General features: G+C 33.0%; 9 protein-coding genes across 9 annotated transcripts; 2 read left to right on the top strand and 7 right to left on the bottom strand. All coding sequences in view use genetic code 12, as the record gives it.

Annotated features, from left to right (window-relative positions):
- Nucleotides 1-92: 92 nt before the first annotated feature.
- Nucleotides 93-2,852, bottom strand: SSN6 (transcription regulator; the record flags this gene model as incomplete). Its single annotated transcript, XM_049410423.1, has 1 exon — nucleotides 93-2,852. The coding sequence occupies one exon, from the start codon at nucleotides 2,850-2,852 to the stop codon at nucleotides 93-95; it is 2,760 nt and encodes a 919-aa protein (XP_049265930.1).
- Nucleotides 2,853-5,378: 2,526 nt separating this feature from the next.
- Nucleotides 5,379-6,593, bottom strand: POS5 (NADH kinase; the record flags this gene model as incomplete). Its single annotated transcript, XM_049410424.1, has 1 exon — nucleotides 5,379-6,593. The coding sequence occupies one exon, from the start codon at nucleotides 6,591-6,593 to the stop codon at nucleotides 5,379-5,381; it is 1,215 nt and encodes a 404-aa protein (XP_049265931.1).
- Nucleotides 6,594-7,044: 451 nt separating this feature from the next.
- Nucleotides 7,045-8,514, bottom strand: RPD31 (histone deacetylase; the record flags this gene model as incomplete). Its single annotated transcript, XM_049410425.1, has 1 exon — nucleotides 7,045-8,514. One exon carries the CDS (start codon nucleotides 8,512-8,514, stop codon nucleotides 7,045-7,047), a length of 1,470 nt encoding a protein of 489 aa, XP_049265932.1.
- Nucleotides 8,515-8,765: 251 nt separating this feature from the next.
- Nucleotides 8,766-9,629, bottom strand: J8A68_000721 (palmitoyltransferase; the record flags this gene model as incomplete). Its single annotated transcript, XM_049410426.1, has 1 exon — nucleotides 8,766-9,629. One exon carries the CDS (start codon nucleotides 9,627-9,629, stop codon nucleotides 8,766-8,768), a length of 864 nt encoding a protein of 287 aa, XP_049265933.1.
- Nucleotides 9,630-10,260: 631 nt separating this feature from the next.
- On the bottom strand, nucleotides 10,261-11,349 carry HUT1 (Hut1p; the record flags this gene model as incomplete). Its single annotated transcript, XM_049410427.1, has 1 exon — nucleotides 10,261-11,349. The coding sequence occupies one exon, from the start codon at nucleotides 11,347-11,349 to the stop codon at nucleotides 10,261-10,263; it is 1,089 nt and encodes a 362-aa protein (XP_049265934.1).
- Nucleotides 11,350-11,891: 542 nt separating this feature from the next.
- Nucleotides 11,892-13,634, bottom strand: J8A68_000723 (signal recognition particle subunit; the record flags this gene model as incomplete). The annotated part of the gene is made up of 1 exon (XM_049410428.1): nucleotides 11,892-13,634. The coding sequence occupies one exon, from the start codon at nucleotides 13,632-13,634 to the stop codon at nucleotides 11,892-11,894; it is 1,743 nt and encodes a 580-aa protein (XP_049265935.1).
- A 1,460-nt stretch (nucleotides 13,635-15,094) lies between these two features.
- J8A68_000724 (uncharacterized protein) lies at nucleotides 15,095-16,165 on the top strand (the record flags this gene model as incomplete). Its single annotated transcript, XM_049410429.1, has 1 exon — nucleotides 15,095-16,165. One exon carries the CDS (start codon nucleotides 15,095-15,097, stop codon nucleotides 16,163-16,165), a length of 1,071 nt encoding a protein of 356 aa, XP_049265936.1.
- Nucleotides 16,166-17,417: 1,252 nt separating this feature from the next.
- On the top strand, nucleotides 17,418-19,043 carry J8A68_000725 (endonuclease/exonuclease/phosphatase family protein; the record flags this gene model as incomplete). Its single annotated transcript, XM_049410430.1, has 2 exons — nucleotides 17,418-17,469; nucleotides 18,292-19,043. 2 exons carry the CDS (start codon nucleotides 17,418-17,420, stop codon nucleotides 19,041-19,043), a joined length of 804 nt encoding a protein of 267 aa, XP_049265937.1.
- A 2,030-nt stretch (nucleotides 19,044-21,073) lies between these two features.
- Nucleotides 21,074-23,896, bottom strand: J8A68_000726 (uncharacterized protein; the record flags this gene model as incomplete). The annotated part of the gene is made up of 1 exon (XM_049410431.1): nucleotides 21,074-23,896. One exon carries the CDS (start codon nucleotides 23,894-23,896, stop codon nucleotides 21,074-21,076), a length of 2,823 nt encoding a protein of 940 aa, XP_049265938.1.
- Between the last annotated feature and the right edge of the window lie 1,149 nt (nucleotides 23,897-25,045).

Below are 25,045 nucleotides of genomic sequence, written 5' to 3' on the forward strand. Positions count from 1 at the left end.
AAAAAAATGATATAAAGCGTTTCAAACAAAAAAAATATTAAAGTCTCTCATTGCAGTCCTTTTTAAAAAACTTACCATTTACAATCATGAATTTATTCATCATCATAGTTCTCATCCTCTTCTACTTTTCTCATTGGTGGTTCAACACTTTCCTCTCCCTTCTTTTCCTTCTCCTCCTCCTCTTCATCGTCATTTGAAACTGCAGAAACTGGAGCTACTGGAGGGTTAGCTACTACAGCCGCTGGTGCTGGAGCAGGTTGTTCTGGAGAAGCTGTAGCTACTGGTACTGCCACAGGAGTTGCTTCCTTAGGAGTTGCTGATCTCTCTTTCTGTGTTTCATTTTCAACTTTGCCAGTCACATTTGATGAGAATTGAGGAACAGAAGTATTGGCTATTGGCGTTTCTTCCTTTTGCGGTTCACCATTAGAAACTGGTGTTGCTTCTTTAACAACCGCTGGAGAAACGTGTGACGCAACAGGAGAAACTGATTTCTTAGCTGCAGCTGCAGCAGCGGCCGCAGCGTGTTCTTCTTGTTGTTGCTGTTGTTGTTCTGCATCAGCCCTAGCTACCGCATTAGCAGCATTCATTAATGAGCTTAACGAATTTCCATTGTGTGATTCAGTAGCTGGTTTCTTAATCACCTTATCATCAGTCTTATCTTCCAATTCACGCTTAACATTGAGTTCCTGTGTTGGCTGGTGTTGGACAGGTTGTGTAGCTGGTTGCATTTGCACAGTTGGAGAAGATGATTTACTCACCTCTTGACCAGTTGGGGTAGCTTCCACAGTTGAATCACTTGCAGCTGGTGCCGGGCCTGGCGCTGGGGATACCTTCACAACAGGTTGTGATACTGGTTGAAGCTGTGATTGAATGGTGTTAGGCTGTGGATATGAAGCTGGTTGGATAGTTGGTTGAGCTGATGGATCATTTAATTTGGCCGGGTTAGAACTCGGAGTTTCTTGTTGTTGAACCTGTGGGATTGCAACTGGTTGGATTGGTTGTTGTGGTTGTTGTTGAGCAGCTGGGTTGTTTATTTGCAGAAGAGTTGGAGGAACTGATTGATGAGGGGCACTTTGGTGAATGGGCTGTTGTTGTTGTTGTTGTGGCTGTTGTTGTTGCACTTGTTGTTGAGCTGGTGGTTGTAATTGTGGTCCCATTGGTACGGCATTTGCGCTCGGTGGTTGCAATGGATGAGAAAGCATGTGTGCTGGTTGCTGTTGTTGTTGTGGAGGTGGAGGTGGTAACTGTTGAGAAACTTGTCCTGCCATCAATTGCGGTGGAGGTGGGCCTTGTTGATTACCAATTTGTGGTCTTGGTGGCTGTTGTTGAACAAGTTGCTGCTGTTGTTGTTGTTGCTGTTGTTGTTGTTGCGGTTGCTGCTGCTGCTGTTGCTGAGGTTGCTGTTGAGGAGGTTGGTTACTTTCTAATACCATGCTTTGAGGCAACCTTGGCTGTTGAGAAACTGGTGGTGGTTGAGGAGGATGAGTGTTACCTTCTTGTTGATATTTGATCAATTGGTCCAATCTAGCTTTGATGTGAGGATTACCAGGATCTAATCTTTCCGCTTGTCTGTAGGCATCCAAAGCATCACTAATTTGATTATTACAAGTTTCATATAAAGTACCCAAATCATACCAAACTTCACTAATGTAAGGATTTAATCTAATGGCTCTAGTATAAGCATCTAAAGCATCACGATATTGACTGATTTGATAATACAAAACCCCAATTGAACACCAGAAGGTTGGATTTCTTGAATCACGATTCACGGCTTGTTGGAACGCTTCATAGGCAGCATTAAAATCTCCTCTAATCATATGTACTCTACCTAAATAATACCAAGAATGTGCGTCGCTTTGATCAATTTCCAAAGATTGACTTAAATACTTCAAAGCAATGTTTAGATCTTGTTGAAATGGTGGTTGACCATGAGCACCAGATCTTGGAGTTGGTGGGTTCGATTCAGCTTGAGAATAAAGGCAACCTAATTGTTGCAATACTTTAGCATGTTGTGGATTCACTTGTAATACTTTTTCGTATGCTTCTTTCGCACCCATCCAATCTTTCTGTTGTTCTAATACTGACCCAATTTGGAACCAAACATCTGGTTGAGTTAATGGATGAGGTGGATTATTCAAAATATATTGGAAACATTCTAGAGCCAGTTGTAATTTACCTTGATGTTTATAAATAATCCCTAATCTGAAATAAATCTCATTTGCTTTATCGAAATTAGGATCTAATTCTAAAACTCTTACAAACGCTTCTTCTGCATATTCTAATGAACCATATCTATCATATAAGATACCAATACCATGCCATAATTTGGGAACATTTGGATTATCTAAATAGTACAAAGCACGTTGATAAGCAGCATATGCTCTTTGTAAATCATCCAACATTAAATAACAATGACCTAATAGACCCCAAGTTTCACCATTTTCAGGATTGAAATTCAAAGCTTGTTCATACAATTCAGCAGCCTTGAAAAATACATCTTTTGAACGATATATGTTGGCTAATTTGATAAGAGCATCTGGATTATTTGGAGAATGTCTTAAAGCGGAATCATAAGAAGTCAATGCTCTTTCCATATCTCCTAAACTTTCAGCTAAAGAACCAATGGCTAACCAAGTGGCAGCAGTTGTCTCTGCAAGAATATTGGTAGGACCAGCTTGTTGTTGTTGAGCGTCATTGGCCGCAACGACGGCAGCTGCTGCTGTAATTAATCCGGGCACCCCTTGTTGTTGAGCTTGTTGTTGGCTGAGAGCTGCTGCTTGGTGGATTGCTCCATTCAAAGGTTGTTTACCACCCACAGCTGCTAATTGTGCAGGATGTTGCGCGGCGTACATATTTTGTTATTGTCGTTGATATTATTGATAAATAATGTCTGTCTGAAATGTCAATCCACAAGTGATTTGAAACTCTTGTTGTTAATTGCTAATACAAAAAAAAATAAACTAACCAGATTATTATATAACAAACAAAAACAAAAAAACGTTGTTATGTGTGGTTGGTGGTTCTTCTTTGAAAATGTCTGTCAAAATAAAAAATCTCTACTAAACCGATTTGTTTTCAGCTTTTTGTCTGTCTGTCTGTCTGACTTGTTTGACTTTAAGTTGTATCTTTTTTTGATATGTAGATGGATGTGTTTTAAAAGAAAAAGAAAACAAGTTTATGAAAAAAAAAAAAGAAGACTGGAGAGTGACAAGAAAGTAAAAGGATCCCAAAAAAAAAAAACTTGAATTTTGGAACCCACAGGAGGAGCGAAACAAACAACGAAATATCATAATTCAATTTTAAATTAACGTAAATGGAAAAAGACAGACAAAAAAAAAAAAACAGGGAACAAAGTTAAAAAATATTTAAAAAAGAAAAAATAGCGAAAAAAAAATACAAAAAATAAAAATAAAATTGACAACCGACCATGCCAAAAAAAAAAAAATATTATAGGAACCCTCACAAAAAAGGAGAAGGGGGGGTGGACCAAATAACCAAAAATAGAAGGATTTTTCCTTATGATTAGCTGTTCCCAGTTGTCATAGACATGTTGGGTTGATCCTACCAACCTTAGAAATTGTCCTTCTTGCAATATCAAATGAACTCTGACTTTTGTTTTGTTTCACTACTTCGGAATTTTTGTTCGATTGTCGGATTGATCAAATGAAATTTTTTTAACTGGAATAAGAAAAAAAAAATTAAGTCAACAGGGGGTGCAAAAAAATGTTTTAACTTTTTGTTATTCATATCTCCTTCGCCCACCCACCCTCTGTGTCTATTCTTTTTATTGAGGGGATAAGCTTTTACAGCAAAATTTTGCTTAACTGTCTCCAATGCATAATGAAGGTAAGTGGAAGTAAGTTGAACGCGATTTGGAATAGCAAAATAAAATGTGGAATCTTAAGCGACATGGTGCGTACGTCATCACCCCGGATATATAAATACAGGGGGTGAGATTTTATTGGTCGGGGGTGAGATGTGTGGTAAAGTAATGGAAAACGAAAAAGAAAAAATAAATTAGCTTCGCAAATCTCCCGAATGATGAAATCACGAACAGAAAAAAAAGATTTAAACTTTCATTTACATAAGAGGGTGCAAAAAAACAACCACCATTGCCACTACCACCACCACCAAAAAAAAACACTACGCATTTACTAAAATTAAAATTCTTAGTCTTGTAAAATAAAAAAAGAAAGATGCTTTTCAAGCGGAGCAATCTAAAATGTGTCATTCAGTTCTTGAAATATATTGAAGTTATCTTAAATTGATTTAGTTTAGAAATCTTTCTCTTGACCCTTTCGCCCTTGCCACCCGTTAAAAGATAAACATGTAAATCTTGGGATTAGATTATCTATGAAAGAAAATGAACGAGATTAAAAAGATAGGCTAATTAAAATGGTCCACCAATTAAAATCGTTTCAAACTATTTAAATAGTGTTTTTAAAATTAGTTAAAATTAATTAAATGACTTTTTTCTTCTGTGTCTCATGCAAAATATCTAAAAAAAAACAATGATAATGATCTAAAGGGGGTGCAGATGAGCTTTGCACCCCTGGTTTTGATATAGATTATGAAACATGGTTGCGCGGTATCTTTTCTTTCCCCTATCGCACGACGAAACTAATAACACACCATATCTCTAGAGAATGTTCTTTCTTTGGAGGTTCAACTAATCAAATTGTTTAAGATCCATTCTATGCAAGATCTACAATGACCGTTTCAAGTCTAGTAAAGTTGCAGACAATAAAAGTAATCAAAATCCAATTACTAAAAAAAAGCGCGGCGCAAAACTATCCTTCTGTTCCGTGATGACATCTCCACCTTCTCCACTACAATTTACTCTCGGTAAATGGTCATATCCTTCGCTAACTATTTCTAAATATTGCTTGATTCTTATGGTTCTTTAGCTTCTTGCACTTATTCCCTAAAGGCTAATTGTTGCGTACTTCTAAATTCAGGTGTAAGAAAAGCAAAGATCTAGACAATAATATAGATTTCTCTTTGTGTCGTGACGAGTCATATTCTAAAAAAGAAGGTAGAAGGGAAAAAATAATAAATTAATAATTAAAATGGCACCCCCTTGACAATAAGTGGCTTTTATACAATAACAGAGAAATGGTTGCTTTTACGAACAATTAATTGTCGGTCTTAGTATCAAATTGATTTGAAATAGGCTTACTAAACATGTCGCAGTTATGTTGTCGCCGAGCACGACATCTATTGTGAGCTGCACGACATTTTTGGTTGTAAAAAAACGTCAATGTTTTTTGGTTGCTAAAAACACCATGGTCAATAGTTCTACATTGTAGTATCAATCTCACATGTTTACGCACTCACTAAATAAATATATAAATACATAGGTGTCCAACAGCATTGACCTATAAATGTTGTGGTTTATTTTTTTGACCTCTAAACCCACTATTAAATCCTAACAATTCATTAATATCTTTTGTCCAATCATTGGGTCCTTTAGTAATACACCAAATCCCCCATGATTTCTTCTTATCGAGATCAGGAGATGTTGGCACATGTTGATCCAGAACGACATGAATCTCATCACCTACTCGTAAATCATGTTGAGAAATCCCATCTATAGTTAATTCAATAGATGGATTTCTATTGGATTCTGATAATTTAATCATGATATCTGACGTGATTGGTAATATCAATGGTCTGAATGATAATGATCGTGGACAGATTGGTGTTAATAATATGCATGGTACAGCAGGATGGGTAATTGATCCACCGGCAGAAAGTGAATATGCAGTTGATCCAGTTGGTGTTGCAAATACTAATCCATCAGCAACTGTAGTTGTAAAAAATTCATCATCAATAAATATATCTAATGAAGTTAAATTTGGTAAACTACCACGATGCAATGTAATATCATTCATGGCATGAATCATTTCTCCATTTTCTTTCTTAGCTTCTGGATCTTTTCTAATCACATGACATTCCAATCTATTTCTATGTAAAGCTTTACTTCTTGATTCATAAACCATTCTAAATGTATCAAAACAATTCTTAAAATCAAATGGTAATAAAAATCCAAGAGTACCCATTGCAAATGACAATACTGGTGGAACAGAAACATTCAGGAAATAACTTACACCTCGTAAAATAGTCCCATCTCCACCTAATGTAACCATCAAATCAGTTCTTTCTACAATTTCTTTTCTGGTTCCAGTATATATTGTATGCTTGATATTTGGATCAAATATCTTAGATGTACTAATTAATTCATGAGTTAATTCATCAGCAACATCTTCACTTACAATGACATTGACAGATGGATATTCTTTATGCAAATGATTTATAAATTCAATCATTGCTTCTCGTACAGTTGTATCCCAAGGCTTTTTCACCACATATATATTTGTTGGTGGAGCTGATCTCCATATTACATTATATAATTTCCCAGTTGCTTCTTTGATATATTCAGGAAATCTCGCACTTGGTAATTCTCGACATTGTTCTATTGAAAGTAATGGTTTTGACTGCATAGTTAAGAATCGTAGCAATAACGGTGAATTGGAATATGGATTTGCTATTCGAGTAGTATTACTATTCTTAGGAATCAACCGTTTAAACATTTATTACAAGAGGGTAGAAGTTTTTTTTTTTCAAATTGTGTTGACGTGTGGTTTTATTTGAAGACGAATGATTTTTTGAATAAAATTAGGAATCCCTGGTAAGATTTTGGCAATTTTAAACTTTTGGTGCTGGTGAATTTAAATAAACTATTTAATTAGTCAAAAATTTCTTGGGAATGAGAGGAGGAGAAAAGGATCTTTGATGCAGCTGGCTCATTTTATTATTAGTTTTTCCTGAAGCGGCGCGGCATCGGTTCCAAAGAATTGTGTGACTAGGTCTGTTGAAAAAATCCTTCCGTGGTACCGCGGGGCAGATCCTATTTTGCCGCTTAAATAGTCTACGGGGGTTTGCCATTGATCAAAAGAGGTATAGGAATGGTCGGTTTTACTACGAGATATCGAGTTTTAATGATTTTAATTATAATACAAAAGATATATAGAAATAGTTCAACTAAATACTTTCATTCATCTCTCTGATTTCCTTCAATTCTTCATCAGTTAACTTGGTAGTACTAGATTCTTCCTCCTTTGGAGTAGTGGCGGTTGTAGCAGGGGCAGATTTGTGTTCAGTGACATCTTTCAGATCAATAATCATCCTATCTTCTTTATCCTTGAAATCCTCTTCATAAAACTCATTATCTGGTTGTATTGCCAGATCTCTTGCAATTTCAGATCCACCTTTAGTATCCATTGCTTCAGCTGTATCCTCTTCAATATCACCCAAATCTTCAGCATCATTAGGCACAACGTTCATTTGTACTGATGGGGCATGTTTTGTATTTTCTAAATTGGAAATAATATTGGTTAAGATTTTATCTAAGAATTCCGGAGAATTACTATTATACATATTGGATGGTCTGACATCTAATTTATAATCAGGTGCATAATATTCATAATATTCATTATATGGCAATTCAGTAGGTAAAATAACATTGTTTAATAATCCTGATTCAAATGCCCAAGTACGAGCAACATTTCTCATAGTATATCCACCACCACCTACAACCATCAAAGGGATATTAAAAGATTTAACAAAATTAATACAATTAGCATGGCCAGACATAGATAAATTAAAACAACCTAATCTATCTCCCGAAAGTGAATCACCACCACATTGTAATACAATAGCAGATGGTTGGTACCATTCAACAATTTTAGAAATCAAAGGTTCAAAAATCGATTTATAAGTAGCATCATCAATCCCATCTCTCAAGGGAACATTGACACTATGATATTTCCCCTTGCCTACTCCAATATCTCTTAATTCTCCTGTCCCGGGGAAAAATTCCCCATATTTATGAAATGAACAAGTCATAACTCTATCAGTAGTATAAAACGCTTCTTCAACTCCATCACCATGATGAACATCAATATCAATATATAAGACTCTCGGATGATATCTCAATAATTCAATTATACCCAATACAATATCATTCAAATAACAAAACCCACTGGCTTCTGATTTTTTAGCATGATGTAAACCACCAGCATAATTTATGGCAATGTCACATTTCCCTCTATTTAATCTTGCAGCCCCTTCCATAGATCCACCACCACTAATACCACAATATTCAAACAATCCATCAAAAACCGGACAATCATCCCCGACATTGAATTTAATTTGTTCTTTAGCAAATAAATCCAAATTATCAGGAGAAACACGAGATATGAAATCAATATATTCATCAGTATGAAATTGACACATTTCTTGTTTGGTTGCAGGTTTGGCTCGATAGATTTCCATTTTTTTATAAAGTCCATAATTCATGATTAATGAATGAGCCATTCTTATACGATGGGGTTTCATTGGATGACCAGCACCATAGGCATAGTTCCCAATATCGGCATCGTAGAAATAAGCGATCCGTTTCTTTTGGTTGGGGTCGACTTTTAATTCGTCAAATGGTAGTTGAACGTACATTTGGATATGTTTGTGGTTGTTGTTGTTGATTTGAAGAGGTTGGAGTTGGTGAAATTTCTTGTTGATAAAAAACCTTTCGGTCGAGAGATTTTTTTTTTTTCATCAAAACTTTAGGCGGCGGTACTAAATTGGCACTGGGGAGGCTGGAGCGAGCATTTCAAGAGAGATACCCAAGGCAGAGACGGGGGAGAGGTGATTCCCAAAAAGCCATTAATTAATATTTTTATAAATCTACACCACCGGCTATATAATTACTGGGTACGATCTCTTCTTAATCTATTCTTATAATCTCGTAATTGTTGATTTAATTGCTCTTGTAATTCAGCATTTTGACACCATCTAGCATAAGATTCTTCATTAACTCTAAAATTAACTCCATTATTAAACTCTTTACTTAGCAATGATTTATTAGTTACATTTATAGGTAATAACCAAGTTAATAAATTTGGTCCCATTACCAGTTTCCAATTTTCAACTATTCCCAAGTCATAAATATTTGTTACTTTTTTAGTATTACCAGTTTGATCAAATGAATATGTAAAACTATCATTTATACCATGATAATTCCATCTTCTTTCTTGAAATTCAATTGTAGTCAAATTATTCAAAGTTAAATAAATCAGGAATCCCGCGAATACTCCCACGGATAAACCCATTGCAATCCCTAATACACAAAGGATAATCAAATTGATTGAAAGGAATTGTTCTTGATATTTCTCTTCAAATATAAAATTATAAACAATTGCAAAACTAACAGCAAATACAAATCCACAATATATGGCCACATAGACCAAAAATTGAACAAAGAATTTATAATTAAAATATCCAATACAAGTTGAAAACCAAGGGCAATAATGATCCATTTTTAATATACATTTTCCTGAAGATGAACAATGATGACTACGATCAGGTTTCCATACTGAACATTTATTACAATATCTATATCCTTGGCTTCCACTACATTTCAAAGAATGTATAGTCATGTATTGAGTTGGAGGTTCTTCGACATTTGGTTCAACTTGATTATCATCTTGATTATAAAATGGATTATCATTTAATGCTGCAAGATTATTAATTCTTAATTCAGGATAATCTAATGGAGATCCTGGACCCATATGGATAATGCGATAATATGTCACAATACATAATGAATATAGTATAACTCCTATGAAGTTGATAATCAGTTTTGTAGTTGATGATTCTATATAATCATTGGTGGCAATGAATAGCAATACATAAATTGACCAAGTTAAGATTATTGTACAAAATACTTTAGGAAATAATGAAGCAAGAAAACAACAGAAGCTTTCTAGCGATATCATAAATGAACTCTCAGTGAATCTTAACATCGTCATTCGGTCTACCTATACATTTAGATACAACCCTCCCTTGTTGAATCAAGTTGCTGTTGCTAATTTAAATTTAGACTTCTTCGTTACAGAAGAAAATTTAATAACTGTTTTATTTTTCGGCTGGCTAGAGTTTAGACTTCGCCTGAGTTTCTCTCATTAAATTATTTTTAGTTCACTACGGAGAGAGTTACTCCAATGAATTGTAATGGCTTGCACCTTTACAACTGTAAGCATTAATGATTGAGGGATATTGTAACCCATTCGTAAAGAAAGGATGAAGGCATCTAAGGTGCGGGTAACCAATTCAATAAGAAGGGCACATACGCATAATAAACTTACAAAATATAAACTTACAATATTTCTATAAAATGCTCTAAACATCTATTCTATCAATCTAAACTTTTTTCTTCTTCTCTATGGAAGATTGTTCCTTAGGGTCGTGTTGTTGTTGTTGCTTACTCTTTAATTTAATCAAAGCTTCATATCCAATTCCTCCAAATACTAAGACTACACCTAACCATTGAGTTATATTCAATCTATGACCAAATAAAAATACACTTAGGATCATACTTAACATTTTTCTAGTTACTGTAGCTGTAATTAAAATGATTGAATCAAATTTCTCTAATATTATAAATATAAATACTTGACCAATTGCTCCACATAATGAAAAACTGATAATTTCATATACAACTTCATGATGACGATGAATGAAATTAGTAGTATCTTTAATCTCTTGATATTTGAATACCAAAGTATATGATAACGTTAATATAAATACAAATAAATTCAAAATACACATCAATTTTGAACCAGTTAATTTGACTTTATATTTATACTTAAATAATTGATCTTGAGTTGAATTAGTTAACCCATCTAATAACATTGATCCAATTAATAATAACATTCCTAATTCAGAATTACCATCATTAACACTTGTTTTCTTACTTGAATGAGATATGGTGAAAATTGTAACTCCTATAGTAACCAAACTTGCAACAAGATATTTATAAGCTGGAAATTTAGTTCTATAAAATACAAAATGAATAAACATAACTGGAATCAATTTACATGATTTTGCTAATAAATAAGCCAAATAATCTAAATGATTTAATGATTTATATCCTAATGGAGAACTTAAACTTGATGTCATTGCAATTAATACCATAGATTTAAATATTTGAAACCCATTAGCTCCATTATCAGTGAAAACATCAAATGGGGAATTTCCAGAACTTATCAAGGTGTATATTAACCCAACAATAGCAGCAAATAATGCTTGTATGATATTTACAATTAAAGGTGCTTGGAAATATTCATTGTTGTCACCATAAGGTTTTGTATTTATTCGTTCTTGTAAAATAGACCAAGTTAAGAAAGTACCATATAAACCAAGAACACATGTTATTAATGTTATTGCCAGACTATGACGTTTCATTATTGGCTCTGTTTCTGACTTTGTAGTTGCAATAGTTGTTGACATTTCATTAAAGGGTGCGGTGGTTTGTGGTAAAAGAAGGAAAGTAAAAAGAAGAAAAATGCAACCAATGATCTAAAAATGTCCTTTTTTAGTTCCGCAGCCAAATATAAATTTCCTTCCGTACTAAATTTTCTTTTTTTTCTTGCTTTTTTGCTGGAACTGCTGATAATTGCCAGCGCATAGCCTACGAAGAATGACCCCACCAAAAAAAATAACATTGTCAATTCAATTCCAGGGGACGTAATCATTTTTTGTTGTCTCTTTGGGACGCGCGCTGCCATACAAAGGTTTCTTTACTTTTCTTTTTTTGCCTGTCCATCTCGCTTGACAGAAGAAAAAATATTCATCAGATCTCCGTTCTAGAACATTCACTTCGCTACCACGACAGAACCGTTTTCGTTCTGGATCCAAAATACCCTTCGTTTGCAAAGCAATGGACGCAATTGACTAGCATTCAAGCCAATGTTCTGTTAGTACATTAGAAAAGGGAGATGATTTTTACATTCTTGCAGACTAATTAATACTACACAACTACAGAAAGTGTTCTAACTACGTCCAAACATACCAAAAAATCCCCCTCTCTTTTTACCACCTTGTTCTTCTTCAGCCGATTCAGTCACCACTGGAGATTTTGTAGTAGTAGTAGTCTTAGTTCTTCCTAAATCATATGAAATGTAATTGAACGCAACGTCAAACAATACAGGTTTAGGTAAAATTGGTTCAATCTTTGGAGTTTTACTCAAATTAATGATATTTTCAAGGTCTCCATTGGGGAATTTTGTCAAGTTTTCAATCACATATTGTGAAGTTCCCCTTGATGATAATGCAAATTGTGCACTAATATGAGATTGTAATAATCTTGTCTTTAAATCCTGTTTAAATCTATTGATTTCTTGGTTTGTACTTACATCAAATGGGAAATCTGTCTTATAGTATTCTTCATCTATTGATGATAATAATTCTTCTTCAATATAATTGTAGATTTTTAATGATTCACCAAATTGTCCATTATATTGATATGATTCTGCAATGACAATACTTTTTTGAGATTGATAATATTTTTCCAAATTCTCCAAAGACGTATATAAATCATCATCATTATATACCCCAGGAAGATCTTTCAATTCTTGTACAATGATGATTATACCATTGTATAACCTAATTATATCTTTATTATTTTCAATTTCTTTCTTGCTAGCCAATTGATCAATCAATAATAAATCTCTTTTTAATCTTGTGAATAATAAATTATAATTCAAATAAGTTAAAAAGATAGCACGATGTTGAACTTGTTCTAAATCGTCATCATCTTGATTCTTTTCCGTATCTAATTTATGTAATTCCAAAATTTCAGTCCAACTGGTAATAATAGAATCAAATTGATTTGGATCATTAAAACTCGTCCATTCTTGTTTATTATTAGACAATTCCATAATCTTGAATGCAATTTCATCATTGTATAATTGTGCATGGTGATCTCTCCAATCAATTTCTTTAATCAATTCAACTGATTCAGAAATATCAGAAACAAAACTAGGATCTTTCGATTCAATTAATTTGATAACATTCCCTAAAACACCAACTTCATTATCATGACAATGTTTACGTGATATGGATTTTAAATCGGTAGTTGCAAAAGTTGTGTCAGCTTGAGAAATCGCCAAATTTAATGATGGATCAACTAAAGTATCAACCAATTCATTGATCAAAGTTTTATTGAATTGTTGTTGTTCAATATCTTCACCTTCATTACTGATAGATTGTTGGGAATATAAGTAATCTAAAGAACATTTAGCAATTGAGAATGCATTAAGTGCTTTTGACCATTGTTTCTTGGTTACTGACAATTGTCCTTGGATTAATGCTGCATAGACATACAATTCAACTTTTCTCAAATCATCATTATCATTCTGAGTCAACTCCAAAACTTTAACAGCATTGGATAATGCTCTTTTAATTTTACTAATCATTAAAGTCTTATATGAACTTGATTTTTCATTACTAATTTCCAATAAATTCTTAATCTCAAGAGCATACAAAATATCTCTTTCAGCAGTCAACAAATAAACTAATCCATATTTCGAATCACGTTCATAATCTTCACCAGTTATCTTGGAAGTCTTTTCCTTAGTTGAATAATTTTTGGTATCACGAGTAATTAATCCCAATTCATGACGCAATTTATATAATCTTCTATTAATTCTTTTTCTTTGTTTACGGTAATCGTCAGGTGTAACTAAATAAGCACTCATACGAGCACCTAATGTGATGTTCAATGGAGAGTCCATGGTTTTTGGTGGGTTTGTTTGTATTGAACAAATACTAAGGAGGATTTGGGGTTTATTGGTTTTCTACTGGTTGGTGAAAAAAAAAATTTGAAGGAAAAAAAAATCATTTCGTCCAATCCCATTTTTTTGGGCATAGGTACACGTATTTTGAGATTGGTTGCAAAATAACAGTTTGTACAAGTGACATCTCTAAATTGAAAGATAAGAGAAAAATGAATGATTGGCACATGTCTCTTTTATTGAATTTAGGAATAGTATACTTTGCGAATGAAATGTTTTAATTGTTTTATAGGGTTAAAATTGTACCTTTCAGATTTTGTATATGCACTATTGTCACCTTCGTCCAGATGTATCGAAAATGCCCAAGGAACCCACTGTTGGCTTCCTCTACTTTTGAAACTCGCAAATCTTTTACGTAACTCGGAGGTATGTAAAGATGGGGGGATTTTTTAAAAAAACAAATCTAAGATACCGTAATACTAATCTGATGAAAATGGATTGCAGGTGGACTATGGTCTGCCGTTTCTTTTCAGATTATTAAGCTCATTTTTCGAATCTTGAGGATTTTGCATGACACTGGTGTTACCCTTGAAGGCTCGAATAGAAGTAACACTTAGTCCCAACAAGTTTAGATAACAAGCTCTGAATGACTACTCCTATCTTAATGCAACCTGGTAACATGAAAGGCGTAAACTATCTAAAGTATGCATCCATCTCGTAATTGCTTGCATTTTCCCATATTATTATTTTATTAACATTTTGGCATCAGCACATTTTTTTTGGTTGCAGCGAAAAGAGTTTGATCGGTTTGAAAAATATTCGTATATAAACCTTTTTTTATTATAGAATAAATAAAATATTTCAATAATAGAATGTCTAGTTTTTAAAAAAATATAATTATATAAAAAAAATATTCGTTGAATGAATGACTTGGTTTAAAAAATTGTTGAAAGATGGGAATCATATCATCGTCGTGATGCCGCAAACTAAATTATACGCATTTCTTGCCTGCAAAGTTCTTGTTATTCAATACATGCTAGTCGGGCATGGAGTTGGTCGCAAGTGAGATTTAGGGTTCTATGGTACACTCTATGCTGTTGCAATACTTGCAAGTGATTCCAGCTACTCGTTGTTTAATAACATGATCTCAACGGTCATCTTAAAGACTTATATTGATTAATGGTTGTATCAGAAAAAAAAAAATATTGCAAGTAATAAAAAATAAAACGATGACTATTTGCATATATGCCACGGCTTTAGATATATTTTTTAATACTTGATTTAAAAACCAATCTCAAAATGCCTTGAAGACATCCGTTCTTGCCAAAGCTAATATATCAATGGTCATTCATTGGCTGTCTGGCCTGGCCTTGAATACTATAAATATGCCTTTCAGCTTCCTGTTTTCAAAAACGTAGATTATTCTATTCATCACTACAACAACAAAACAAACTTTCCAAATGAACAGAAATATTTATCTCGCATTTTATCTTATCTTTTGCTTGTTTGACTTCCTGGATGCTGCTTGTTTATATAAAAGGGAGCGCAACACTCTCAAAGTGATTGATTCAACTAGCACTGGTAGCACAAGTAGTACTAGTAGCACTAGTTTATATAACAGGGCACGAAACACTGTCAAAGTTGATTCCCCTCGCCCAACCACTTATGTGATTGATGTCCCTGCCAAAAGAGATTATGCCCCTCGCCCAACCACTAGCAAAGTGAATGCGCCTGGCAAAAGAGATATTGATTCCCCTACTATTGATCTCCCCCCAATTGACAACACTGTCAAAGTTGATGTCCCTAGCAAAAGAGATATTGATTCCCCTACTATTGATCTCCCCCCAATTGACAACACTGTCAAAGTTGATGTCCCTAGCAAAAGAGATATTGATGTCCCTTCTATTAATGTCCCCCCAGTCGACAACACTGTCAAAGTTGATGTCCCTAGCAAAAGAGATGTTGATGGCCATCCCATAACCACCATTACTATTGATGTCCCCTCAATCGACTACACTGTCAAAGTGAATGCCCCAGGCAAAAGAGATATTGATGCCCCTTCTATTAATGCCCCCCCAGTCGACAACACTGTCAAAGTTGATGTCCCTAGCAAAAGAGATGTTGATGGCCATCCCATAACCACCATTACTATTGATGTCCCCTCAATCGACTACACTGTCAAAGTGAATGCCCCAGGCAAAAGAGATATTGATGCCCCTTCTATTGATGCCCCCCCAATCGACAACACTGTCAAAGTGAATGCCCCTGGCAAAAGAGATATTGATGCCCCTTCTATTAATGCCCCCCCAGTCGACAACACTGTCAAAGTTGATGTCCCTAGCAAAAGAGATGTTGATGGCCATCCCATAACCACCATTACTATTGATGTCCCCTCAATCGACTACACTGTCAAAGTGAATGCCCCTGGCAAAAGAGATATTGATTCCTCTCCCCCAATCGATGATAGCCCTAGTATGAGATACGTAGACAACACTGTCAAAGTTGTTGATGACGATCCCCCTTGCAAATGAAACCAAGACAACACTGTCTAGAAGACAACACTGTCAAGGTATTTAGTTAAAATTTACCCAAACTTAAAAAAAATATGTATAGCTTTTGTGTCTCTAACGATTATTATGTATGTCAATCCAATAACTTCTATTTATTGTTTATTACAAAAGCGCTTGGATTTCTTTGTTTTTCATTTGTGCAGTTTTCTTGAATTTTCGCAATAAAGCTTGACGTGATATTTTTTTGCAGCAATTGTCACAACTATGAGGAAAAATTCTTAAACCTGTGACAGCAATTCGGGCAATTAATAATCTTTTTTTTCACATGCAATCTGTTTATTTAGGTCATATACATACTAACATACCGAAGTAGAACAAACAGAAAAAATATACTTTACAGGCAAAAAGCACAGCCAAAAACCGTATATCAGCGAATGCAAACCTTAAAGGTCAAGTGCATATTTGTAATTACTTACAAACTTCGACGAATAAGATACCCATTTATGAAAAAAAAATTGACCGTGAGCTCAGTGTCCCTGCCCCCCGCCACGTCGGAACTTTTGAAATTTATAAACGAGTAGCAGGTCTCTATTTAAAACCATCATTGGAGTAGATTCTAGCGAGGTTTTTCAAACGAGTAATCCTAATTTCCTAGATAGACGGTGGGGATGATAAAGTTGCCAAATAACGCGCGTAACCTGACACTTAAAATAAAGATGATGCCTATAATAGTGACCCCAAATATATCTTACACAGAATTTATATTGGCGGTTCGAATGATAAGTGAAATGGCCCAAATTAAGACGGTGAAATGAATCCATACCATCTGGATAACAACTCTTTCCTTTAGCCAATGACTTGAAAAATTGTACCCAACTGGCGGGACCAAATCATGAAGATTCGACCAGCCAGGGATGACACATTGTTTAACCTCAATATTATATTATCCTCAATATTATATTTCTGTGATCTGCTGTTGAAAAAATCTGCCGGCAAATCATCAAATAATGGTGGAAGAATCGTAGATGGGGGGGAACTGGATAAGCCCTTATATTCATTATGAGAAAAATGGTACGGCTAGACCGTATATGCTTTTCGAATGGAACCAACTAAATCAAACCAGGCTGCCAAATATATCTTCTCGCGTAAAAATGTCACTATCAGCAACCATTGTAGAAATATCCTGACCCTGGAAATTAATAGTTAAACCAGCGAGGAACATATACCAAGGTATACCAAGGGGTCTTTACAATAGAGTCAGCAGAAGCGTAATATGAGTAATGAAGTGAAAGGATTACTAATAGTTCAATGCTACGCGGTCGGAAGTATGAATCCGTTTTGTAGTTGCTTTTTCGTTTTTGGCATCAATATTTTTTTTGCAGCAAAAGGAAAGAATTTGATCTGCTTAAAAATATTCAAAAAAAAAATCTTGAAAAGATGGGAATCCTAACATCGCATCGCTTGCTAAATAATATGCCTTTCTTGGCAGCGAAGTTCTTGTTATTCGATACTTGCTGGTAGGGCATGGGGTTGGTCGCAAGTGAGATTTAGGGTTCTTTGATACACTCTATTCTTTTTGCAATCCTTGGAAGTGATTATAACTACTAAGGGTCTGATAAAATGATCTCAACGGAGATATTAAAGGGTTATTTAACGAGTTGTTATAGCCGGCCATGGTGTGATAAAATGATCTCAACGGTCATTTAAAGGCGTATATTGATCAATTATCGTAAACAATAAAAACTAAACGATGACTATTTGCATCGATGACAAGGCTTTAGATATTTATTTTTTAAATACTTGATTTAAAAAATACTCCCAAAATGCCTTTGAAGGATTCTGTTGTTGCCAAAAGCTAATATATCATGAATCATTCAATGTCTGTCTGGCCTGGCCTTGAATAATATAAATATGCTTTCAGTTTCCTGTTTTCAAAAACGTAGATTATTCTATTCATCACAACAATAACAAACAAACTTTTCAAATGAACAGAAATATTTATCTCGAACTTTATCTTATCTTTTGCATCTTTGGCTTCCTGAATGCTGCTTATTTATATAAAAGAGAAGACCACAGTGTCAAAGGAGACCAGGCACTAACCTTTAGAGTTTTTAACAATAATATAAGGTATGCCGCTACGAACTTAGTTCAAGGAGAAAAGCCTTGGACCGAACGTAAAGATACACTCCTTAGGGCCATGCTGAAGAGTAAGTCTGAGATACCAACATTTATTACACTTCAAGAAGTACTTGTTAAACAACTTAACGATATTAAATATGGTCTTAATGGTAATGAAAATTCATATCCTTGGACTCATTTTGGAACTGGTCGAGACGATGGTGCAAATGGTGGTGAGTTCTCACCAATTATTTACAATGCCGAAGATTGGAAGTTGCAAAGCGGAACTCAAAAATGGTTAAGTCTCACTCCAGATATACCCTCCGCCCATCCTACTACAACCTATAAAAGGATTGTCACGATGTGTACATTCACCCACAAACAAACTGGTGCTGGGATTAATGTAGTCAATACACATTACGATCACATATCCAATGAAGCAAGAAATTATGGTTCCGAATTAATTGTCAAGTATGTTAGCGAATTCGTAAATAATTATCCTACAGTTGTTACCGGTGATCTTAATTCTGCTAGGACTGGTTCTTCATATAAGATACTTGCTAATGCATTTGCTGATACCTATAATATTGCAAGCGTGAAGGTCAATGAAAATTTGCCAACATTTTCTGGGTTTTCTGGAAAAGAAGGAGATACCATAGATTTTATCTTTGCAAGTAGAGGTATTATTGGTGCCTCAAAACACGAAGTTGTGGATAATTTGATGGATAATGGCCTTAGATTCAGTGACCATAGACCGGTAGTTGCAGATTTTAGTATTTAAGTAGTGGGCGTAGTTAAAGTTTACCGAAAAAAATATGTATGTCTTTATGTATTTAACGATTATTATGTGTTTATGTCAATTTAATGACTTATTTATTGTTTATTATAAAAGCTCTTGGATTTCTTTGTTTGCATTTGTATAGTTTTCTGAAATTTTGGTAATAAAGTAAGACGTGATATATTTTTTGCAGCAATTCATATTAATAATATACAAGCAACTTCTTTTAAACTTCAAATGTTTTATCAATCAGAAGCAGAGGAATAGCAGTAGAAAGGTGAGACATATACACTGGAATTTGACAGCAGGCTTTAGTTTTAAAAAATGTACAGCAGATTACAATCCAATATAAAGTTGAAAGAAGAAATAGCGACATGTTCTTTATCTTTCTGATCTTTAAATGTAGAGCGGGAAACAATACGGTCGTATTAGTGCGATAAGATTAAAAAGCAGCTAATGACTATTTCCGGATTGCCATTTTCCTTTCATTCCTAATAACTTTTCACCGGAATCAAAATGTGTTGCAAAAAATTTACCAAAAATTTTTCAGAAGTTCAATCCATTAATTCACCAAAACATTGTTAATAAATCTTCAAATAAATTACAGATACAATATGGCAAGCACTCCGAAATCAATATTCATCACTCAGATATTCTGTTGATCCCTTAGATGACGAAATAGGGTTCATGCAATAGCCATTATTTGGAAAAGCTCAAAAATCGAAAACTCAACAAATAACTCCTGGTAGCTTAGTTGGTTTAAAGCGCGAGACTGTAATGAGTACCTCAAAAGTAATCTTGAGATCGGGTGTTCGACTCACCCCCGGGAGATTTATTTTTGCTACTCTGTCATATCAATTAATTTTTATCATAAATTTATAAATAGGATTGATTTTGGGGCAGATTTGTAACAGCTGGAAGGTTGTCATGTGAGTTTAGGATGTTTCGTATTTATTTTAGTTTAAAAAAAAGAAACCTAAAAAAACGTTTAAAATTTAAATTGCGCTTTTCTGCTTTTCTTGTCACACCATTTCTATGCACTACTGACACATAACAAAGACAAGCCATACTATGGAGTTTTTAACCACGATGAAAGTCGGTATAGCCTACAATTTCGGCGAACTAAAGACCTATTGAAAAAGTTAGAAAATGGTGGATGACAATGATGTTGCTCCGCACTGGCCGGGATATCCACATTCAAAAGAAACTATCACTCAGTATTGGCCCATAGCATGCTCTCTCACAATATGCTTAGGCACCTAATCTCTTGTCTTTGTCTATTCAATCACCTGTGCTTAAGCTCTGATTAATGATAACAAAATCTTCCTCTTTTTTGTGAACCAAGCACAGCATAACAGAATTGTGCTTCCTGGATTTTAATACTTGTGATCATCTTCCTAGCATTTAATAATACATCATTTACTTCTCATTTGGGATGGCGGTACTAATTAAGTAACCAAGAAAGAATTGTCAACAATATGATCGAAAAAGACCTTGCTCTTCCAGTGATTTTTTACATTGTCTTATAGTACCATCCGATTGAAACTTAAGACTCTTCTTCGACTAGGAACTACATAAGAAGTGAAGTAGACTCTATTAGAAATACATAAGGAAGTTCCATTATTAACCTGTTAATTAATAAATTTATTTTGTATGCACTTGGTGATATATTCTATTGTTTAATGGCTTGACGTCACATATAGTTGCTTTAACCGACAAACTTAAATTTTTTTTGCAACCGTTTATTTTTCTTAACAAGCCACATAATATTTTAGCAGCCATTTAATCAATCATTACAATGAAAGAAACTTCTATTAAAATAGTAAATTAAATTAAAATAAATAAATATTAATATGTAACTTTATATAAAAACTCTATCTAGAAAAAGCAAAGAAACTAAAAAACTTACCACCATAAACACATGCAATAAATAAACGAAATGCAAAATTATTATTTTGGAGAAATCCACCAAAACATGCAAAACAAAATGTAATTAACAAAGAATTTAACCCAACCAAACCAAATAAACTAAACTAAAACAAAATAAGAACCCCAGACCAAATGCAGCAACAAGCCACCATAACGAATCCACTCCAAACCAACCATGAATGAGCAGAGGGGACGTCAGTATATCTATAATACATCAAATTAATACTAATCATACTGAAAACCAAACTCAAAGCAATTCCCAAGATTAACACAATCATCAATCCAACATTGTTTCCAATCAAGAATTGGGAATCAGTGGAAGATGAGGTAGCAAATATGGAATAAATGATGCCGAATTGGATACCTGAAAGGAATAATGAGATAAGGTCGAGTGAAAAATAAATATATGATAATGTTTGATCATATTGTTGATGATATTTCAAATGATATTGATTTCTTTGTAAGAAAGTTGGTGGTTCTTCATTGATTGAATCATATCCTCCTGGAGTACCAGTACCACTGTTGTTGTTGAAATTACCAGAATGATAACAAGATAAAAGTTTGGTATAAGGATCCAAATATTGTTCTTCATCACTAATAAAAACTGGATTTTCATTGATCTTCTTTTTTCTTGTAGGATTTTGAAGTTTTCTTCTTTTTGGTTTATCAACATGCTTGAATAATCTATTTTTAAAGTTTAACACAGTTAAAATGAAATTATTCAATGATGAATCATGCAGACCATGTTCATCCATCTTTAAATAAATCGCATAATCATCCTCCTCATCATCTTCTTCATTATCACCATCTTCCATAATCGTATCGTCATTATTAAATTGAACCAATTCATCAGGAGAAATACTTCCGCCATCTTCTTCTTCATTCTCATTGGAATTTGCAACTGCTTCAAAAATTGAATTTGTACTTGAACCCAAAGAATTGGTTTTTTGATTATCAAAAGTATTCATTGGAGAATGTAATGATTTCATTGACATCTTATGTTGAATAATCTTATATGATTTCTTAGTAATCAAATCATTCTCTTCATTAATTTGTTGATTAAGACTTTCGATATTTTCGAAATTCTTGAATAAATTAAGATTTAATAAGTTGGTATAATGATTATTGATGAATTCTCCATTGGGAATAATATTATAATAACAAGATAATTGATATTGATAGAAATTCAATCCTTTGAATAATGAAACACAATTATTATTTAGAATGGTTTGGACTTTTTTAGGTAATTTCTTCATGGTACCATATTGGTTTTTCACCAAACCATCCTTGACATCGATTAAGGTTTCCAATGACTTCTCAAAATTGGATAAGGTACTATCATTAGAATAAATAGCAAGATGATTATGAGGGAATAAATCAAATGAATCATAATTTTCTGGGAATTCCACCGTATTGACATAGGATTTCTCATTTGTAGTTGAAATTTCCGAATCTAATGCAATCAAGTATCTATTATCAGTATAACTACTGATGATTGATCTTTGGTCTTCGTCATCTTCATCTTCAACATCGTCATCAATAACACTTTCACATTCTTGATTGTTGTTCTCATTGACTTCATTAACATCATTTGAATCTTCTTCATCAACTATATATCTTAATCTCTTACAAAATAATTTCAAAGTTGGTTTTAAATTATGAGAAACAATATAATCTATTGTCTTTTTAGTTAAATGACTACATTCATTTTGTTGAAAATAATCAATTAATTGTTGTTTAATTTCTTCATTTGATCTATCATTTAAATGACTAATGAATAATTGAACAATATTATTAGGTAAGATACAATAACCATATTTTCTTAAGTCACCAATATGAGCAATTATAATTGAGGAATCACTATTTGAAGTTGAAACAATAGTTGAATGTTCAATACTTAAATTATCATGAGTTAAATAAATATATGAAACATAATCAGTTGAACTAGTTGAAATATTCTTTAAATTTAAATAAATATTAAAATTAAGAATAATTTCATTTAAAGTATTTGAATCTTGAGGTATCAAAGCATGTAATTGGAAATTCTTCTTTAAATAAATAGATAAATCAAAATGTGATTCTAAACTAATTGGATCTTGTTGAATATGAGGTATTGGTCTATTCTGGGATTGTGAACGTTGTGGTTGTTGACGTTGAGATGATATGCTTGCTTGACCAAATGTTGAATTATTTCTCCTATGATTTGGTCTAATGACTGAATTTTGATAATGAGTATCTGATATTAATGTAGATGCTATACTAAATAAAGATAATTTTCTGTCCATTGGCATAGCTGATCTTGAAGTGGTGGTGGTGTTGGTAGTGATTGTAAATAGATTATTAAACCTTCTTCTTTCATATTTAATTAAATTAATGAAATTTGTTAATTTTAAAGTTAATGAAGATAAATCAAAATTAATTAAAGATTTTGGATTTGAAGTTAAATAAGATTTTAATTCAAGGATAAATTTAGTATTATTCTTACTGGTATAATATTTTAAAAATTTCTTAAATATCTTTTTGATGGCAATTTTTTGAATTAATATAAATTTTGATAATTTCTTTAATTCAATTGAAATTTCAATAATTTGATAAAAAATTTCATCTAATTCAATTAATACATGTCGTATAACTTCTTCATTATTAGCTGATGGTGATGATGATATTATCAGGTTGTTTAATAATTGATGGAAATAAACTTCATAATAATTATATTTCCTTAATAATTCTCCATATTTAGTAGCAATAAATAAATTGATATAATCAAAATTATCAATAAATGATTGTTTTAATTTTGGTAATGTTTGAGTATTGTGTGAATGATTTTGAGTAATTGATCTAATTTGATATTTTAATTCATTATAATCTAGATTGTAACATTTCCATTCTGGAATTGATAAATATTGTAAATTATTACCAAATTTCATTTATCAAAAGATACTTGTTATGCTTGCTTTTTTGGTATTATGTCTCTCTTTCTGTCTGTCGGTCTATCTATCTATCTGGGTTAATGTCTGTTTTTGTGTGAGGAATTGTTGCCAAATATTTGTACGATAAAAAATGAAATGATATCGCTGGATAGGTCCCTTAAAAAACTGGCTGAATCCTTTTGTTGGATGAAAGAGTCGAGTGACTGTAGTCAAATGTGTGATATATTACCTGATCCTAATTTAAACTGGGAAATGATTTGTTATATATACAAATTCAAATTCTTGCTAATGCCACACACCTGGAAATGAATTTAAATTTTTAAATTTTAAAAAAAAAAAAATCAAAAGGAAATTTGGCAACAAGGGGAAACTTATAGCGATAGAAAAAAAACACCCAAAAAAATAAAAAATATAATTTTTATTAATCCAAATATAATTATTAGATAACAAAATAATTTATATTTAAATAAATGCTTGTCGTGGTTGAAATGATGTTGACAAGGAAATGAGGGATACAAAAATGATATTGTTTAACCAAAGATTGACCTAGATTCTGTATGGTTATGCAATGCTGGAAATCAACTACCTTAATCTATCACCAAATACGAGTAGTAGATAATATTTTAATATTAAATTTGCTAAAGCCAAAAAAAAAAAAGAATACCAAGAAATTCTTTTCTTACGTATGCTTTAACGAATGAGAGATCTACAAAGGGAACTTGCTCTCTTTATATACCGAATTAGCATTCATAATTTAATGACATAAAATCTTACGCTTTTTTTTTTCTCAAATTTCATACAAGTAATAAAAAAAAAAAAATTATTTGTGTCACAAGCTCTATTCCCCAATTGGGAAGATCATCTTGCTTATGCAAAAATATTTTTTAAATATTTAATTGTTGTATTTTATCAATTTAGAAAAAATATTATGGAACTGATTGTTTTACAATAGAACTTAACAATATTATTTATCTCTACTCTAATAGATGTATCTAAATTCTGACTGAGTTTGCACCCACGTGGTGGTGGTTCCTTACAAAAAAAAGGGGCTTTTTTACGTTTATAATTATTTATATTTTTGATAGATGTCAGAATGTCAGAATATATCCCTTGCATTAATGTTGGTAAAAAAAAGCCGCTATTTAC

The sequence above is a fragment of the Hemisphaericaspora subhashii genome (genome assembly GCF_019202705.1).
Source record: "Hemisphaericaspora subhashii strain CBS 10753 chromosome Unknown scaffold5, whole genome shotgun sequence".
In the NCBI taxonomy this organism is placed as follows: Eukaryota; Fungi; Ascomycota; class Pichiomycetes; order Serinales; family Debaryomycetaceae; genus Hemisphaericaspora; species Hemisphaericaspora subhashii.